The sequence below is a fragment of the Muntiacus reevesi genome, chromosome 10 (genome assembly GCF_963930625.1).
Source record: "Muntiacus reevesi chromosome 10, mMunRee1.1, whole genome shotgun sequence".
Lineage (NCBI taxonomy): Eukaryota > Metazoa > Chordata > Mammalia > Artiodactyla > Cervidae > Muntiacus > Muntiacus reevesi.
Window position 1 is genome coordinate 30,927,066 of NC_089258.1, and position 18,453 is coordinate 30,945,518.

Genomic DNA, 18,453 nt, shown 5'->3' on the forward strand with positions numbered 1-18,453 from the left:
TAATATTCATGAGCCTTGATTAGTTGAAGTTTCAAGTCTGGTAGTTTTCCTCTGTGTGACATGTATAATGACAAATTGTTTTCCAAGCACTCCATTAGAGAAAATTTTATAAGTACAAAGTAGACTTGCCTGACTGCTGACTTCATACTTCTTTTTGACATGCCCAGGAGAAGCAAGAAGTACTGTACTTTCCTCTGCTGCAGAGAAAGTTGAACTAAAGCCTAATAAAGTTAAAGGGAAAATATCTTAAGTTAAAGGGAAAATATCTGAGAAAAGTATTTGGTGTAGTAGATATTGCCAATTAAGTGCATTCTATTTTTTTCCTTTTTCTTTTTTAATTGAAGTACAGTTGTCTTTGAATATTGTGTTAATTTCTGCGGGGTAGCAAAGTGGTTCAGTTTTAAATATATATATATATAATGAATATGTAATAATATATATTTTTATATATTTGATTCTTATTCTTTTCCATTATGGTTTATCATAGGATACTGAATATATAGTCCCATGTACTATACAATAGGACCTTGCTGTTTATCCATTCTATATATAATGGCTTATATCTGCTAATCCCAACCTCCCACTCCATTCCCCCCCAACCTCCTCCCGCTTGGCAACCACAAGTCTGTTCTCTATGAATAGACTCTATTTAAATGCCATGGTCAAGATTTTGATTCTCAGAGTCAGTAAAGCCACATATATTTTCCTTTAGTCATGTAAAAAGACAGAACATAAGAGACAGATGTGATATGTCATTAAATTCTAGACTCTTAGAAATTTGGAGGTTATCAAGTTTGACATTCCCAGAGTGAAGCATCGAATCATTGTCATCAAAAACACCTTCAAAAGGACAGTTAAACACATCCAGACACCCAAAGGCACTGAAAATAAATAATATTCGCAATCAAAGTTACCGCAGAGATAAACAAAACTCTCCAATACAGGATAAGATGAGAAATGAAGTATTATCATCTTACTGGAACAATCTGTGATGGATCTGGCACCCGTGATGGTTGTAGTTCCATAAAAGGGACAAGATAAACAGAAGGACTTCCCTGGATTGGGTTGGTAGTAGTCTTGAGGACATGGATAACAGGGCATTAACCCAGAACGAGAGAATTCTCCCACTGGACAAGGCACTGCAAGAGAAAGAAAAAATCATTTGTGCTTATAAAGCAATATACCCTACCTTCTAAGAGAAGTGCGTTAACCTTTGGTTATAAGAAAGCTATCACATTGCTGATATTTTCTCTTGCACGTATTTAATACCTAGGTCATTAAGTAATACTCAGACCACTTAAGAAAATATTTTGTTGTTTCCTTCCCATCTTTAACAACACACAATAACTTAATAAAAATCAGAATTTGTCATATAATATTGTACTCCAATTTTTCCACTTTATAACAAGCAAATCATTCCCCAAATCATTAAATAACATGATGTTTTAATAAATGAAATATATTATATCTCACTGGCAGACCATAATTATCTTGTATTTCCCCTACTATTGAATAATTACAGTTGTTTCTATTAGTTCTATTTGTTTCTAATATTATAAATAATGCTGACATGAAATTTTCTACATAAATTTTTTATATAACTGATTATTTCATTGGGATAACACTTGGCTTTAGTTAAAGTTAAAGATATGAAAATCTAAAGCCATAAATATACCATGCTTGAATCATTAAAAAAAATGTAATTTACAGCCCCATCAGCAGTGTATGAAATTACCCTTCTCATTGCATGCTCATCAGCATTGAAAATGATACCTTTTTACTATTTGAAGGTAAAAATGGAACTGCTCTGTTAATTTGCATTTTCGTGATACATGAAGTTGTATTTTTATGTTTATCTGAAATGGTTATTGCATCTGTATAGTTGTCTATTATGTATTGGGGGGGTCTTTTATTTTTAAACCTTTTAATGCTATTTTGTGTTTTAAATGCTTTTCATATAATACATGCAGTTGAATATTGTCATTTAACCAAGTATGAAATTTTCTTGCCAACCTTTGTGGAATATGAGAAAATATCCCCAGGCTTCCCTGGTGGCTCAGTGGTAAAGAACATGCCTACCAATGTAGGAGACAGGAGTTTGATCCCTGGTTTGGGAATATCCCACAAGCCGCAAAGCAACTAAACCCATGCACCACATCTATTAAGACAGTGCTCTAGAGCCTAGGAGCCACAGCTACTGAAGCCCACACGCCCTAGAGGCTGTGCTCTGCAACAAGAGAAGATACCGCAATGAGAAGCCCAAGCATCACAATTAGAGAACAGCCCCTGCTCCCTGCAACTAGAGAAAAGCCCAGGGAAGCAGCAGAGACCCAGCACAGCCAAAAAATAATTAGATAAATAAATAAAATTAAAAAGAAAAGAGCTCAAAACCTAACATGGATTTTCTTCAATAAATTTTGGTTACATTTGGTAGAGGGGCAGTGAGGTAGATTATCCATGACTAAATCTGTGGGTTGGGGTTTTAGACAATGATCCAAAGACAAATTCAGGTGGAGTGTGTGAACTGGAGTCATTTGGGTGAGCCTGAAAGTCATTACAAGCTAAGAATACTACTGTAACTATTAAGACCTAGCTGTATAAAATTAGGCATGGAAGATAGAACACAGGGAAACAGCTGCTCAGTGTATCAGCATACTTACCCTTTAGGTCTTGGATTCTTGATAACAAAAATTAGTTTAGCAGAAATAATTACCAACAAGGTTGAAAGAGTTATAGATACACTTGAGGCTCAAGGGAGCAGGATACTCCAAGTGGTGGCATCTCTTTATCGGTAGGACAATAAACATTAAATAAATGACAACACATCTGTCATAATCTCAAGATGCTTAGATCAAATTTCTTAAGCAAAAACAGCCAACCACATCTTTTGCAAAAGATCTCTTTTACATACCCAACTGACAAAAACTCAGGAGTTGAATCAAGAGATGGCAGAAGATAACATATATATTAATGCATATTTAGAAAAAAAATTCTGGTGGATACATTTGCCACATTCAAGAAAAGTTTTAAACTCTAAATTATCTTTGTTTCACTAGGAATAATCTTCTCTGTTACTAGAGGTAACAGAGGGTTTGCACAAAACATAAACTTACAGGAGTTTATAAAGAATTCCTGATTCTCAAATTTCCAAAAATGATTGCCTATTTAGAAGAGGTATTAATACTTGCCAAAAAGCTAATTATTAATAGTTAACTGAAAGCATAAATCTTCCACTGGAAAAAGCATAAATTTTCTGTTTGGAAAGATATTTGTGAATGTGTATCATATGCTAGAAACAAATGTTGCCTGTAAAACTCAAGATGCTATAATGAATTAAACTATTTTTTTCATATAATTTTTTCAGTACAACCTCACTCTTAAAAAGAAAATAAGACTGTGCCCTAAAACCTGACAGAATTATACTGTCAGCTGTAGTATATAATTATACTACAACAATAAAAAATTATACTAAAACATAATAATAAAATCTTAAGATTAAAACTCAATAAGCCAGTTGGCATTTCAAAACATCAAACATGGTACTGTGTTGTCTATTCTATGCTTTTTAATCCAGAAAGTGCAAAATAAACTTTCATGTGGAAATTAAGTTTAAATTACATTCCAAGGGCAAACAGGTGTCATCACAAATGTACCTTCTAAGAGTGGATAATCAGCATTTAATACATAATTTATATATGTAGTTAGTACATACACATGCACACATGTGGTGCTAGTGGTAAAGAACCCGCCTGCCAATGCAGGAGATGTAAGAGATGCGGGTTCCATCCCTGGGTAGGGAAGATTGCCTGGAGGAGGATGTGGCCGCCCACTCCAGTATTCTTGCCTGGAGAATCCCATGGACAGAGGAACCAGGCAGGCAAGGGTGCACAGGGTTGCAGAGAGTCAGACACGACTAAAGTGACTTAGCACGCACTCATACAACATGTGAATGTATAAACATACACATATACATAATAAGAGCACTATCTACTACAGTATTAAATATACAGACACGACACATACATGACACAGTTCCCAATGGATTAATATCATAAGGAAAGAGGGGAAAAAGCTTTCGTTTTGAATCTTGGACAAAGAAACTATGGTTTCTGAGTCAAGAAAAATGAAACAAAATCCTTTTCACCTCTTCTATTGCAGAGAAAGAGAGAAAATATTTAAATATGTCAAAAGTGATATAAAAACAGAATTAAAAATAGAGCACTGAAATGAACAGGAAAAAAATGTAACCCCACACACCTGTCCCCTGATGGTATAAAGGGAAAAATATAGTCTTAGAGACACTAGTTTCTGATGACAAAGCCAGAAGTCAAAGCCTCTCATTCTGAGCCTCCTTTTAATTTCATCCTAGAAGGTCAAGGTAAGACGTGATGTTATCTTATTCCACAAATAATCTTTCCTTCTATTGGGACCATATGTGAACCACACCATCACCAAAAACCCATTTGTGGAACTTATTGTTTTGGTAAAAATCTTTCTAAAAACTGAAAAATTTCAGACTCGTAACCAAAACTCAAGACTGTTAACCAAGGACTCAAAACTGTTTAATATCCTAATACATGATGATAGGTGAAATGTATAAAGAATATTACGTTATACTAACATAGTTGTATTTGTACTTGTTTAGTTGCTAAGTTGCGTCCGACTCTTTTTGTGACCACATGGGCTGTAGCCTCCTAGGCTTCTCTGGCTATGGGATTCTCCCAGGCAAGAATACTGGAGTGGGTTGCCATTCTCCAGGGAATCTTCCTGACCCAGGGATTGAAGCTAGGTCTCCTGCACTGCAGGCAGATTCTTGACCACTGAGCCACTTAGGAAGCCCAACATAGTAATATACTTAAATATATTCATTATATTTATTAATGATGTTTTAAGTTCAAAGGCTAAATAATGCAAAAGTGATACATTAGCAAAAAATAAGGTAAACTGCACAACATGCCCATAAAAATAAACCAGTTCAGAAAGAAAAAGAGGAAAAGGAGAGAAAGAAGGGGCAGGGACAGAAAGGGGGCTGATTGAAAACTACAGAAATATATATGAGGGACTATTCTCAAACTCACACACACTTAAAGTAAAACCAAAATGGTGCTTATCCAGCACCCCAGGGGAAAGTGTCATTACCAATTACTACTTATTTTCCACTCACAACAAGGAGAATGTGGTTAAACATATGCTAGGAATATTAGAGATAGAGCAGTTACCAGAAGTTTAAAGATTTTCTGGGAATTACAATTTCTTAATTGCAGCAATTTGGTATTAGAAAACCTCAAGGCTTATTCGGAAACTTAAAGGAAAAAAATTGTCAAATGTGAACTTATTTCACTGTGAAAATCCTAGCTGGCTTTTGCAGTTGGAGGGAGGGAGAAAGGGAAAGACAGAACACTTATTTTTCCTGCAGACTTTGTTCCAAAGTTAGACTGTATACTGACAAAACAAGAGAGTCTTTGGTAGATCTCTTTTAACCATAATGTGAGGTTTTGTCTGACTTTCAATTAAAAAAAAATTCACAGCTGGTATTACACAACACACATGGTTTATGAGTTTCAAGTAGTTCCTAGCTAATCTTTCTTCTCATTTCTTCAGTGAAGCATTAGGTTGATGAACACTACTTGCCCAGTTCCTCATGTCTAAGAGGCTTTCATCTATTGTGATTCTGGTTCTGAGATTCAAACAGATGCAGCATATAAAACATATATTTAGGGTAGCACTTAACTTACGGGGACTACAACTCCCAAAATGCAATGCTGGACATCCCCTGCCCCCTCCCCACATCTACACTCAAAACATTCTAAGTATTTATTTTCTAGGAAGCTTAGTCTCTAAGGACACAGATGTATATATGTGTGTGTAGCTTGGGGAAATCAGGAACCACCAGACTGGCTAATAAGTCACTGATGATTAAAAACATCACTCATTCAATAAGGGAAGTCTTTACACTTTCAGATTGTCATGCATACGTGCTAAGTCGTTTCAGTTGTGTCTGACTCTGTGTGACCCCATGAACTGCAGCCTGCCAGGCTTCTCTGTCCATGGGATTCTACATGCAAGAATACTGGAGGGGGTTGCCATTCTTTTCTCCAGGGGATATTCCCCACCCAGGGATCAAACTCATGTCTCTTAAGTCTACTTGCATTGGCAGGTGGGTTCTTTACCACTAGTGCCACCTGGGAAGTCCAGATTGCCACAGGTCTTGGATTTTTCAATAAGGGTATACAGAATGGGTAGGACAAACAATTTTTTAAAAAGTCATCTTTTGCCAGGCATGCTTGTTCTGTTCCCAGTGGTATAACAGATGGAGGTCAACAACTTTTTATTTTTTGCAAAGTTCCCCTTGCATTCCTATACACTAACAATGAGAAAACAGAAAGAGAAATTAAGGAAACAATTCCATTCATCATTGCAATGAAAAGAATAAAATACTTAGGAAAATATCTACCTAAAGAAACAAAAGACCTACACATAGAAAACTATTAAACACTGATGAAAGAAATCAAAGAGGACACAAATAGATGGAGAAATATATCATGTTCATGGATTGGAAGAATCAATATAGTAAAAATGAGTATAATACCCAAAGCAATCTATAGATTCAATGCAATCCCTATCACGCTACCAATGGTATTTTTCACATAACTAGAACAAATAATTTCACAATTTGTATGGAAATATAAAAAACCTCAAATACCCAAAGCAATATTGAGAAAGAAGAATGGAACTGGAGGAATCAACCTGCCTGACTTCAGGCTATACTACAAAGCTACAGTCATCAAGACAGTATGGTACTGGCACAAAGACAGAAATATAGATCAATGGAACAGAATAGAAAGCCCAGAGATAAATCCATGCACCTATGGACACCTTATTTTCGACAAAGGAGGCAAAGATATACAATGGAGAAAAGACAATCTCTTTAACAAGTGGTGCTGGGAAAACCGGTCAACCACTTGTAAAAGAATGAAACTGAACACTTTCTAACACCTAACCCTAACTCAAAATGGATTAAAGATCTAAATGTAAGACCAGAAAATATAAAACTGCTAAAGGAAAACATAGCCAAAACACTCTCCAACATAAATCACAGCAGGATCCTCTATGACCCACCTCCCAGATTAATGAAATAAAAGCAAAAACAAACAAGTGGGACCTAATTAAACTTAAAAAGCTTTTGCACAATGAAGGAAACTATAAGCAAGGTGAAAAGACAGCCTTAAGAATAGGAGAAAATAATAGCAAATGAAGAAACTGACAAATAATTAATCTCAAAAATATACAAGCAACTCCTGCAGCTCAATTTCAGAAAAATAAACGACCCAATCAAAAAATGGGCCAAAGAACTAAACAGATATTTCTCTAAAGAAGACATACAGATGGCTAACAAACACATGAAAAGTTGCTCAACATCACTCATTATCAGGAAATGCAAATTAAAACCACAATGAGGTACCATTTCACACCAGTCAGAATGGCTGCTATCCAAAAGTCTACAAACAATAAATGCTGGAGAGGGTGTGGAGAAAAGGGAACCCTCTTACACTGTTGGTGGGAAAGAAAACTAGTACAGCCATTATGGAGAACACTGTGGAGATTCCTTAAAAAACTGGAAATAGAACTGCCATATGACCCAGCAATCCCACTGCTGGGCATGCACAATGAGGAAATGAGAATTGAAAGAGACACATATACCCCAATGTTCATCACAGCACTGTTTATAATATAATAGCCAGGACATGGAAGCAACCTAGATGTCCATCAGTAGACGAATGGATAAGAAAGCTGTGGTACATATACACAATACAATATTACTCAGCCATTAAAAAAATGCATTTGAATCAGTTCTAATGAGGTGGGTGAAACTGGAGCCTATTATACAGAGTGAAGTAAACCAGAAAGAAAAACACCAATACAGTATACGAATGCATATATATGGAATTTAGAAAGATGGTAACAATAACCCTATACGCAAGATAGTAAAAGAGACACAGATGTATAGAACAGTCTTTTGGACTCTGTGAGAGAGGGCAAGGGTGGGATGATTTGGGAGAATGGTACTGAAACATGTATATTATCATATGTGAAACAGATCACCAGTCCAGGTTCAATGAATGAGACAGGATGCTCGGGGTTGGTGCACTGGGATGATCCAGAGGGATGGGATGAGGAGGGAGGTGGGAGGGGGGTTCAGGATAGGGAACACATGTACACCCGTGGTGGATTTATGTCAATGTATGGCAAAACCACTATAGTATTGTAAAGTATTAGCCTCCAAGTAAAATAAATAAATTTATTTTTAAAAAATTACACTGAATTTGCAATGTCACTGCAGGTTTTTTTGGGAGTTTCTGGCAATAGGCTGACATTGATTTGTCAGATGGAGTCCCACTATTATTCTAAGTTTTCATCTTTTATTTTTGTTTCTGTCTTCTAGTTTTTACACTGCTGGAAAGCTGTACCTGGTAAGGATGTTAGAACTATTTGAAACTCTAATCTTCATATTTCTATCTAACCAGTGGTTCTCAGTGTGTGGTCCGTGGACCAAACAGAATCAACATCATCTGAGAACGTCCAACACTTTGTGACCCCATGGACTATACAGTTCATGGAATTCTCCAGGCCAGGATACTGGAGTGGGCAGCCTTTCCCTTCTCCAGGGGATCTTCCCAACCCAGGGACTGAACCCAGGTCTCCCACATTGCAGGCAGATTCTTTGCCAGCTGAGCCACAAGGGAAGCTCAAGAATACTGAAGTGGGTAGCCTATCCTTTCTCTAATGGATTTTCCCCCCAGGAATTGAACCAGGGTCTCCTGCATTGCAGATGGATTCTTTCCCAACTGTGCTATCAGGGAAGCCTGAGAACTGGTTAGAAATGTAAATTCTCAAGGCCTTTACCAGATCTGTTGAAGTAAAAACTCTGGGGCGGCCCCAGGAACCCATGTTTCAACAAACCCTCCATGGTGACTGTTGAGAACCAAAAAGTAGTCGTATTTTAGAATCACCTGGGGGAACTTTGGGTTTCCCTTGTGGCTCAGTGGTAAAGAATCTGCCTGCAATGAGGAAGACACAGGTTTGATCCCTCAGTCGGGAAGATCCCCAGGAGAAGGAAATGGCTACCCATTCCAGTATTCTTGCCTGGAGAATCCCAAGGACAGAGGACACTGGTGGGCTATAGTCCATGGGGTCACAGAAGAGTCAGACATAACTTAACAACTAAACAACAACATGGGGAGACGGGAGGATCTTCAGAAGAAAACCAGCAAACTTACACCAGAATTATCTGGGGGGTGGAGATTGGGCTTCAGAATTTTAACAAGTTATTGACCGGGGCATTTTTTGCAGAAATTAACACCTGTGGCCCAGTGATCTGTTATGTAAGTGAATACTGAAACATTCTGGTCAACAATGTTCAGGTAACAAAAGATGTACTAACATGTCTCTAGTCAATAAGTGGCTACAATACTGATATGAATGTGCAATGATTCTAGTAGGCAGCCAGAGTGGATAACCACTGCTGAAAATCTTCAGACTGTAAGGAACAAAGGTCACAATCCAAAAGATGTATTTTTCGAGTTTCAAGGAACATAAGACAAGACCTCATTTTATACATGAAAAATCTAAGTTCCTGATTGACAAGCATTTCTCTCATACCATGTGGTCACAGGTTTATTGGTGTTGAGGGCTGGGACCAAGTCATGTGCTTCTTGTGTGTCCCTAACAGTACCAGGGTGGTGTTTATATTACGGGTGTTTACACTTAAGTACCGACTGGCTGAATATAAGGAAACACTCTATGAAGAGACAGTTATTTACATTCTTCGCATATAGCAGACATATGGCTCTCCTAACAAGATTCCACTTTTCCATGCACAGACTTGCACAGGCTTGGGGGGAAAAAAAAAAAAGCAATGTGTAAGACTTAACCTCCACAAGCAGAAATATCCACGGCTCCTCTCTTCACAGTTGAAGTGTTTTCTGGACATAAGAGGCACCCCCGGGAACCAAACGCTGGTTGATAGCTGCCCAGTGGACACGATTCGCATGTTTCAAGCCCATTTGATGAGTAGGTGCCTTGTTTACACTGAGCTAAAATGAAAAATGTAATATGGTTAATAAAAATGACATCAACTGCACAAAAGTAGCACTGTGTACAATAGGGTTTTCCATATTTTGATTTATTTAGGATAAAATGAGGGTCATAAAGAACTCCAAGCAGACACATTATCTTTTAGATTCTTCATACTTCTGTATACTAATAAGTTATAGGCTCATTTCCAGTTCCTTTTATTATGTCCTAGCATGGTGTTGGACACACAGAAAATGTCGATAAATAGTTTTGGGGTGAAGTTAGAAATCTGCATCTGACAAAGTCAAGCTGTTACAGGGAAACTTGCTCTTGTACAAGTTCCCAGCTTGTATGCTGTTCTCTTGAGTGACAGAAACAAAACCCACAATTGGCCTTTTGTTTCGTAACTACGCTGGTACCATTTTCACCCTAAATAAGAACTGGCCCTCTTACCTCCTCATGCTTACAGACACCATTTCATTTGAGGGTTGGCAGAGGAGGAAGTAAGAGCAGTCTTAGCATCAGGCCCAGAGAGGTGAATTAAGCAATCTTCCAAAATGCACAGCAATGGTTTTGTAGTAGAGTGGGCCTCGGGTCAGATTCCTCCACTCCCAGTGCACTGTCCTCTTCTTCTGCCCTTTTCCTCCAGATTAACCTCACTTTCAGCACTGCCAACATTTTCAGGGCATTTGCAGTCACCCAGCACTGCTCTCAAGCTTACATGTGTCACGAAGCACCCACACCTGCGCTGGCAGTGACAGGCAAGGAGGAACCACCCTGCAACTCCTCCTTTTAGGTGCATCTTAACCATAATGTGAAAGAGAATGTTTCCATTTGGAATGGTCATTGAGAATAACAGTAAAAGGATTTTGGAAAGACTGGATAATTTAGTAGCAAGAATATGTGCATATGGGTCTGTGGTTATTCATTTCCAAGCAAATAGAGTTAATTCCATCATATCAGATATTATTCAAACAAAAAGCAGCCCAATGCTTGCTAAGAGTCATGAAAGTTCCTTCCATCAGTTAATGTGAGATTCACTAAAACACATGGAATTAATTGATGAAAACAGGTTAAAGTTCTCAACAGTGGAGTCTGATTTAGACAGCAATGGGCTGTTCCAAAAGGAAGATAAATGGACTTCTCTAAGTGAGGGAAACATTCAAGTAATAGCTTATAATTGAAGAAAGAAAAAAAAATCAGCTAATGAAATTGCTTTTGGTAATGCTCATATTTCATCCTATTTGCTAGCGAGATTTCCTAAGTGGAAATAAAATTCAGGTTTCTGGTCTAAGCCTCTACCTTTGCATTCCGAGCTGCTCCTTGAATGGAGATATTCGGTGTAAGTTCCAGTCGGACAGGGTTTGCACTCAAGCTGCCCTTCTTCATCTTGATAGGAGCCCATCAAGCAACTCTCACAGACAGAATGCTCCAGGGAATAGTAGGTTCCCAAAGGGCAGTTGACTGAAAATAAGCAGGAAATGCTGAATATTGTATGGAAACATACTTTTTCCCCCTAGGTATGAGACTAATAAAGTCTGCTTCCAGCTACTATTGTTTATGATTTAAATTTTACTGTCAGAGGTTTATTCACAAGATAAACCTTCCATAAATGCAGTCCTCTACACAAGCAGATTTATTTTTTTTTTTGAGGAAATGCAAATTCTTAACTGACCAAGCTTACAGCTTATAGGATGGGGGCTTTGAAGTGTGGGTTAAAGCATACAACAGATCATTCTGGAAACACACAGCTAATGGAAGAAAAGAATAAAGCAGTTAATCTGGGCCTTTGAGATATTAAAAATGGTTTCTTAGCTGTTCTGAATGAATGGTTTCCCTTATGAAACTGGCCATTATAGCATCACTTCTAGAAATAAAAACAGACAAGGGTGGTGAGCTTAAAACAAATGAGTTAAGTCGACCCCTCTTCCTGCTCAGACTGCTTACACTGAAGCCAAGTGCAAGTCTGAGGCATCCTCAGACCCAAACACCCCGTGGAAACTGGCCAGTTTCAAAACCTTCCTCCCCCGGAGATTTGGTCTACTATTTTGGCAGGCTTGGAGTGCAGAATTTCTGAAATCAAAGTGGGATATTAAATTCCCTGAGAGGTTGCTATCAAAGTTAGTATTCTTACAGAGAGAACACCTGAAAGAATCACTTGGGTGATTCTGAGGTGTTAATGTGTGAAAGAATTATCAGGCAACTTACTAAAATTTCAGATTCCAAGGATCTGAGCCCAAAGGGTCAGAGCCATCCCTTGTGGATTGGGACCTGAATCAAGCTGCGATTTGACAAGCACTTCAGGGGATGCTGACACAGGTAGTCTGAAGGCCACACTAAGAACTGCAAAACGCTGGCCAAGGCAATTCCTGATTTTTACTCACAAGTTGAGAAAGAAACGAGAGGAGGCTCAGAATGACAATATTAATGTGCTTTTGATGAGCTGGGTTTATTTCAGTGTGAAAAATCTAGCTGAGCTCTGGGAATAGCAATGAGAACTGTTGATGAAGGTTTTCTGACCAGGACACAATATCCCACACTATAGAGAGATTAACAGAAGCCTCATGTCATTTGGTTCTGTTTGAGCACATAGATTTTGCTTGGAGGAGACTCTGCTGTCTATAAATGATGACTCACTTGGGAAAGAGACTGGAATTGACTCAGATGTGACAGTCTAAAGTCAGAGTAAAAGCTAAGGGACTGGGTGGGGGGAGGGAGAATGGGGACTGGCACTTTAAAGGGTCTGGGGCCTCCTTTGGGGGTGATGAAAATGTTTTGGAACTGTGATAGAGGTGATGGTTGAATGTCACTGTGACTATACTAAATACTGCAAACTGCATACTTCAAAACAGTTCATTTTATGCTATGTGAATTCTGTGTTGGCTGCCTGGGTGGGTATATCAGCTAAATCACTTATTGTCTTAAAAGACTAAGTTCTTAGCCTCTTGGCTTTGGTTTTCTCATGCATAAAATGTACTTAATAATAATGGTACCTCATACAGTCGATAAACAGGATTAAACAAGACAGGGTCTCAGTCAGCACACAGAGGTGGTCAGAAAAGTTTTAGTTTTTGTTACTGGTGTTGCTGCTAAAAGCTGTGAGGTCTAAAGATCTATAAGTAAAACTAAGATTTTAGTCCTTTACCTAAAGTAATCTTATCCTGACCAACAGTGGTTATCTAGACTTTTGAGACAAAAGGCATGTAACAATAACAAAATGTCGGTTTCATGATAATACCCCTTTACAGCTGTAGGATGACTCTAGCTGTGTCATTTGACCCAACAGGCACCAAATATTTTTGGTGACAAGGAGAAATCTTACCACACATTCGGCCTCTCAGCACGGAGCCTGGTCTGCAGAAGAGGAAAGCCTTTTCTGTTTCTAAGGAATTGCTGTCAGCAACAAGCATTTCAGAGGCAAGCTGAAAGGAATACATGGGCTCCTTAGTAAGGGTCCTTTTCAGTCGATTTGTGATAGTTTCCAACGTCTTAATGAGCCGCTGCTGATTTTCCAATTCAAGGGTATCGTTTCTTTCATTGGGTAATGGCACACTAGCTGAGATAAAAACAAAAGAAAACATAACACACACACATATGCCGTGTTGCAGCAAACCATTTGGAGTGAGTTTCTACCCTAAAAAAATGACATGTACTAACTTTAAAAACACACTCCAATATACAGTAGGTGTAGACAAATAGTGTTTGATTCCACTTATACGAGGGACCTAGAATAGTCAAATTCAAAGTCAGAAAGGACAGTAGTAGTAGATCCTGGGGTCAGGTCTGGGGTGGGGAGCGGGAATGGGGACTTACTATTTAATGGTGACAGAATTTCAGTTTAGGAAAGTGAAAAATACAGGAGATAGATGATGGTGGGAGATGATGCATGTATTTAATGCCACTGAATTGTATAGTTAAATATGGTTAAAATAGTATGTTTTATATTATGTGACTTTTTAATCACAATTAAAAAAAACATTCTAGGAAAGATACACACAAATTTAAATATTATTTACTGAGTAGCTAGTACATGGAGAATATTAAGAACATGTTTTGTTTTAATCCTTCTCTCCTATGCTGGATCTATATCACCATTTTGTAGAGTTCTTAATGATTACATATTCAGTTCCTGCTAACTCTCATTTTTTAAAAACAGGCCTTAGTTCATCATGTCAAGATAAGTATGAAGCTGGGGGCCTACTGCTATGAGAATCATAAAATATATCTGTGATATTATGAAAAATAACAGAACAGGTGATTGTACTTGCCCTAATATACAGTTCCAGGGTAATTTCCTAATAATGACAACACATAGAAAGTTTGAAAATAGATCTCCAACCAAGAATTTCCTATTATATTAACCTTTACAAACAGACAGTCTATTCTTACCTGTGATGTTAAAAATTAACCTGATTTTGTGGTCGGATAATGGGGCACTTCTTTCAACCCGTGAAGACCTGGCTTTGCCAGCACCCGTGGGTGTTTCTCGCACTGTGTCCTGGAAGTCACCGTAAGAGTAATCCAGCCTGTTGGCTGCACCCCAGCCACCAGGTCCTGAAAAGTTGGAGTAGAGAAATAAAAGATCGCAGAGCTGCATCTTTATCAGCTTTTAGGGTCTAATATTAAGCCACAAATTACGTTGTCTTTGATCACTATTTAAATTGCCCATAATGTTCTACATATAAAGTTTTTGCCTGTAATTTTATACTGTAGTTTTGGGCACTTCATATTAAATTTAGATTAGCAATGAACAAGGAAAAGTATTTATAGAGCAAACCATTCTATCTTTGGCCTAATAATTAATTATCATAGGTTTAGAGGAAACAGGAGGTGGGTATAGATTTCTATTTCCCTTCAGGGTTTGTTCCATTCTTGTCTTTTTTAACATCAGTGTCATAAACTGAATGTGCATAAACAGATTTCCCTTTGTGAAGATTATTCAAGATATTTGCATATCTGTATATTTTAAATATAAACAAGCTGTATTTAACAAAGATATTAATATTTTGTTATGTTATTTGCTAATCACTTTTCAAATTTTCTCAACAACACATTATATAATATTTCTGTGTCAAACAGTTTAATATCTTTTTCTGTAGCTATACTAGTTTCTGAGGGCAGCATATGAGTTGAATGTTTACACACTTAACTGCTGGAGGCAGCGTGCGTGCCACGCTTAGACACTCAGTCATGGCAGACTCTTTGCGACCCCAGGGATCGCAGCCTGCCAGGCTTCCACTGCCCATGGAATTCTCCAGGCAAAAATACTGGAGTGGGTTGCCATGTCCTCCTCCAGGGGATCTTCCCAAACCAAGGATCAAATCAGGACTTCTTTACTGTCTGAGCCACCAGGGAAACCTAAGGATACTGGAGTGGGTTGCCATGCCCTCCTCCAGGGGATCTTCCCAACCCAGGGATCAAACCCAGGTCTCCCACATTGCAGGCAGATTCTTTACCATCTGAGCCACCAGGGAAGCCCATGAATACTGGAGTGAGTAGCATGGTCGTATGTGTTTCTTTAGATGCCTTCCATATCATTGTGATCAACTGTGTGGACTCAGATTGTAACTTCTTGATAAATGATGTATGGCTGTACAATCTTAATCAAGCTACTTTCATTACTCTGAATCTCAGTTTCTTTATGTCTACATTGAGATCACTATTCCCACCTTGTAGGTCTGTGGAATAACTGAGCTAATTCATGCAAACTAGCTCATATTTGACTCATTCTAAAAGCTCGGTGAGAGTAAATAATATTAATATTGATGTAGGCACGCTGTTGTTGCTTAGTTATGTGCTTTAAACATCAAATCTATTTATACAGGTTTGTCCACTTAAGTAAGTTGGTTTTTTAGTTTCTTTTTTAGCTTAATTCATGCTTTCAGCCATTTAAAAAGAACTGGGAGGAACAGTTTTATTTTTCACTTAAAACATTTTTCCCTACAAGTGTCACGTAGCCATTATAAAAAACACAACAACACAGAACCCCAGAGGAACAAACAGAAAAATGTAAAAGATTGCCTATAATTCCACCACACAGAAATAATGACCATAACATTTTAGTCAAGACTATTTTCTATGAATACATAAACACACACATACATATTTATGCGCACACACACACTTTTGTGTGTGGGGGGTGGGCGGGCAGGGGAATTCCCTGGTAGTTCAGATGGTAGAGTCTGTTTGCAATGCAGGAGACCCGGGTTCGAGCCCTGGGTGGGGAAGATCCTCTGGAGAAGGAAACGGCAACCCACTCCAGTATTCTCGCCTGGACAATCCCATGGATGGAGGACCATGACAGGCAACAGTCCATAGGGTCACAAAGAGTCAGACATGACTGAGTGACTTCACTTGCTTTCTTTATATATATATACAACTAGAATAAATATACACACACTGTACTTTTAACAAAATAAGATCATACCATATGTATATTATTTGCTAATCACTTTTCAAATTTTCTCAACAATATAATATTTCTGCATCAAATGGTTTCATATCTTTTTCTATAGCTATACTACGAACTAACCAAGTTTCTATTTTCAGACTTTGAGGTTATTTCAAAATTTTAGAACATCCTTGTGCATACTCTGTCATAAAATATAAGACACCATCAGTGAGAAGACATCACTCAATTCCATAAATACCCAAATGAAAAATGTACATCTTAGAATTTATAAAATAGGACACATGTTTGTACATTAGTATGACTTCTATCTTGAGAAATATCCTCAGATGGGTCTGAGCATTTTTAACCCTTTAGTTACATATTGCCAAATGCCCTTCAATTTCTTCTCTACACACAATATGTGAGTATAATTTTTATCTCATGACACCCTTGCCAACTCTGGGTATTGAGATTTTTACTCAAATTTGTTAATCTGACAGATCAAAAATGGCATCTCATTTTAGTTTTAATTTGAATTACATGATTAGTATAAGATCTAGCCATTTTGGTATATTTATTGGCCCTTTATTTTCCACACATTATGACATGCCAAGGTGTTATAAATATTACTGATTTTGTGACTGGTGTAAAGGCACTTGAGGAAGAGGTTTGACTCTTAGGATCATTTGTATCACTTGCACCATATGGCATCCAGATTCTTACAGGATGACAAACATCACCCATCACAAAGTCTCATGATGATAGCTGACTTGCTCTGTGTAGCCCTGGACCCTTGCAACCTGCCTCAACAATCTGGGGGCAGTGGGGACCTGGGTCACGTGTGACAGAAGAGGCATTGATATTCTAGATGTGCCACTAGGCACTCTTCTTCTAGACCTGCCACTGCCAACTCCCCTGCCAAAGACACTTTGTGTTCTTCTGTCTAAAATTTTAAATTCCATTATGTTCACTGAGAAGTTGTATATAATTGTTAAAATTGGAAAGCAACTTAAAGTCTACCAATAGGAAACTGTTTATATAAATTATGGCAAATTGATAACATATGTAGCCATTAAAACTGCACTGAACTTCAACACTGGTGTATTTAAAATGGACAACCAACAAAGATCCATATATAGCACATGGAACTCTATTCAATGTTATGTGGCAGCCTTGATGGCAGTGGGGGTTTGGGGGAGAATGGATAATGTATATTGATGACTGAGTCCCTTCACTGTTCATGTGAAACTATCACAACATTGTTAACCCCAATAGAAAACAAAACATTCAAAAAATTGCATTGAAGTATAATATTTATGACATAAAAGTATCCTCAATAAAATATTAACTAGAAATTCATGTTTATGAAATAGTATGGGTCTACACACAAATGCAGTACAGTAATATAATGTTAATATACTAACAATTATTTCTGGAACTGTAGGTTATCTTAATTTCATTCTTTTTTTTAATTTTTAATTTTAGTTCTTTAATTCTTTTTCATTCTTTATTTTTCAAATATTTGCAAAAAACATATATGCAGAAATAACATTTTTCAATTTAAAAACTCTAAAGCAATAGTCAATATCACTCTTAATGCTAAATCACTAAGAGAAATATGATTAGCGTCAGAAACAAAAAGAATGTCCACTGTCATGTGAATTAGTACTGCTTCAAATAACCTTCTAAGCACTTTATTATTCTTGTACGTCCTCATTTAATCCTTACAACAGCCCTATGAGTTCAGCACTCTTATATACCCAATTTAAAGATGAGAAAATCGAGGCACAGAGTGATTTGAGAACTTAAGTTCTTCCCCTGCCTCCTCGTAGGTGGGTAAGCCAGGATTCAGACATTTACTAGTTGGTTGTAGAGTTCATGTATTTAAACGGGATGGTATCACCATTGTGTTCTAAAACATTATTCTGCAAGTTCTGTAGAGACAGTTTTATAAGAATGAAACAAAAACAAGTATAATTACTGAAAAG

The 18,453-nt window shown here is 37.6% G+C and overlaps 1 protein-coding gene across 1 annotated transcript in view; it reads right to left on the reverse strand.

Moving 5' to 3' along the window:
• SVEP1 (sushi, von Willebrand factor type A, EGF and pentraxin domain containing 1) overlaps positions 1–18,453 on the reverse strand; it is a 190,062-nt gene that overhangs the window by 73,782 nt on the left and 97,827 nt on the right. Inside the window, exons 15-20 of the mRNA XM_065947403.1 lie at positions 14,464–14,628; positions 13,397–13,630; positions 11,377–11,538; positions 9,933–10,094; positions 978–1,139; positions 130–221 (exon numbers count right to left, since the gene is read on the reverse strand). Of these exons, the coding sequence (XP_065803475.1) occupies positions 130–221; positions 978–1,139; positions 9,933–10,094; positions 11,377–11,538; positions 13,397–13,630; positions 14,464–14,628 (977 nt within the window). The remainder of the gene's footprint in view (positions 1–129; positions 222–977; positions 1,140–9,932; positions 10,095–11,376; positions 11,539–13,396; positions 13,631–14,463; positions 14,629–18,453) is intronic.